The sequence below is a fragment of the Microtus ochrogaster genome, linkage group LG1, assembly GCF_000317375.1.
Source record: "Microtus ochrogaster isolate Prairie Vole_2 linkage group LG1, MicOch1.0, whole genome shotgun sequence".
NCBI classification, from domain to species: Eukaryota; Metazoa; Chordata; class Mammalia; order Rodentia; family Cricetidae; genus Microtus; species Microtus ochrogaster.
The window spans coordinates 46,404,443-46,405,794 of record NC_022027.1 but is presented as its reverse complement, the minus strand read 5'-3'; the positions used below and the strand labels follow the sequence as shown (position 1 = coordinate 46,405,794).

At 53.5% G+C, this 1,352-nt stretch overlaps 1 protein-coding gene across 1 annotated transcript in view; it reads right to left on the bottom strand.

The window, feature by feature from the left end:
- Window positions 1-286: 286 nt before the first annotated feature.
- The window catches only part of LOC101986872 (cyclin-K-like), a 15,631-nt gene continuing 14,565 nt past the window's right edge, over window positions 287-1,352 (bottom strand). The window contains exon 3 of the mRNA XM_005359517.1: window positions 287-1,173. Coding sequence (XP_005359574.1) covers window positions 287-1,173 — 887 coding nt within the window. The remainder of the gene's footprint in view (window positions 1,174-1,352) is intronic.

Sequence of the window (1,352 nt, the reverse complement as noted above, 5' to 3'; positions counted from 1 at the left end):
TTACACTGAGGTGACACCTTTTCCCTCTCGCCCCCCCAGAAGGAGAGGACACCTGTTGCAAATGGCGGGTACAGTGAGGTGAGAGCGAAAGGCAGCTGCGTGCACAGGAGAGGGTGCTGAGCCTCCTGTGCATGTTCCCGGTACTCTCCATCTTCAGACAGCCTTCTCTAGTCAGGAACTGAGAGAGCCTTCCAAGTCCAGTCTTTTACATCGTATTGTTAATGAATATGTCATAATGGTATACCAGGGTTAAAATAAATAAACACAAAAGGAAAGGGACTTCTTGTTATCTCATCCAGGTTGCCCATCCTATCCCCCTGACAGGCGGCATGCCAGGTGGGGGGATAAGTGTGGTAACAGCGCGCTGCCCCTCAGGGGGAATAGCAGGAGGTAGGTAGCTGACTGGTGGCAAACCCAAACCTTGAAGAGGGTGAGGAGGGACTACATGAATGAGTGGCTGCCATGAAGGTGGAGGTGGAGGTGGAAAATTGGGATTGATGTGAGGGAGAAGGGGATGGTAGCGTGGGATACGGAGAGAAATGTTGGGTAGTAGGGAGGAAGCTGGGGAAGGAAAAACAGGAGGTGGAGGTGGGTTGGGGGAGTAGACATGGGGCTGGTAGTGAAGGTGAGCAGGTGGGCCATAGGCTGGGTGCCGGGCACCGTAGGAGGAACCATTGGTCATCGTCATGGATTGCAGGTTCTGGTAGCCCTCTCCAGGCATGTAAGAGCTGCTGCTGGAGATCCCAGTCACATAGCTGTAGGGCAGTGGGGGTGGAGGCCCCAATGATGGTGGTTGGTGCACAGGGGCCTGGTTGGCTGGAGGAGGAATCTGGACTTCGGGGAGGTCACTTGCTTCCACTGGGCCGCTTGCATCAGCTTCACTTGAGGTCAGAGCAATGGGAGGCTTCCATTCTGGAGGCAATGGTAGGGGAGTGGTCTCAAGTCTGGGAATTTTAGGTGGTGGTGCTGTGGCTTGGTTCTCTTCCTCGGGATAATCCACCATGGTGTGCTTAGCCTGTCTTGGAGGACTAGGTTGTGGGGGCGGTGTCTTGGGCTGCTCTGATTGCTCCTGGTGCTGCTGCTGCTGCAGCTGGGTCAATGGCTGTGGGTCCTTCTGCTGGGGCTGTGCTGCCTCGGAGCCTTGAAATGGGTGGTCCAGGTTTGCTGCTGGGCCTGAAGGGCTTGAATTCTCTTTGTTTGCCTTAATTTATTGAAGTAGCCTGTTCTTCCCAAAATGGTCTCTGGAATACAACAAGCCTCTGAAGATCTTTCTTCAGGCCAATATCAACCCCTCACCTCTGGGAAACCCCATACCAATGACTTTGTCAGAAATTGTTGAATGTAATTAACTA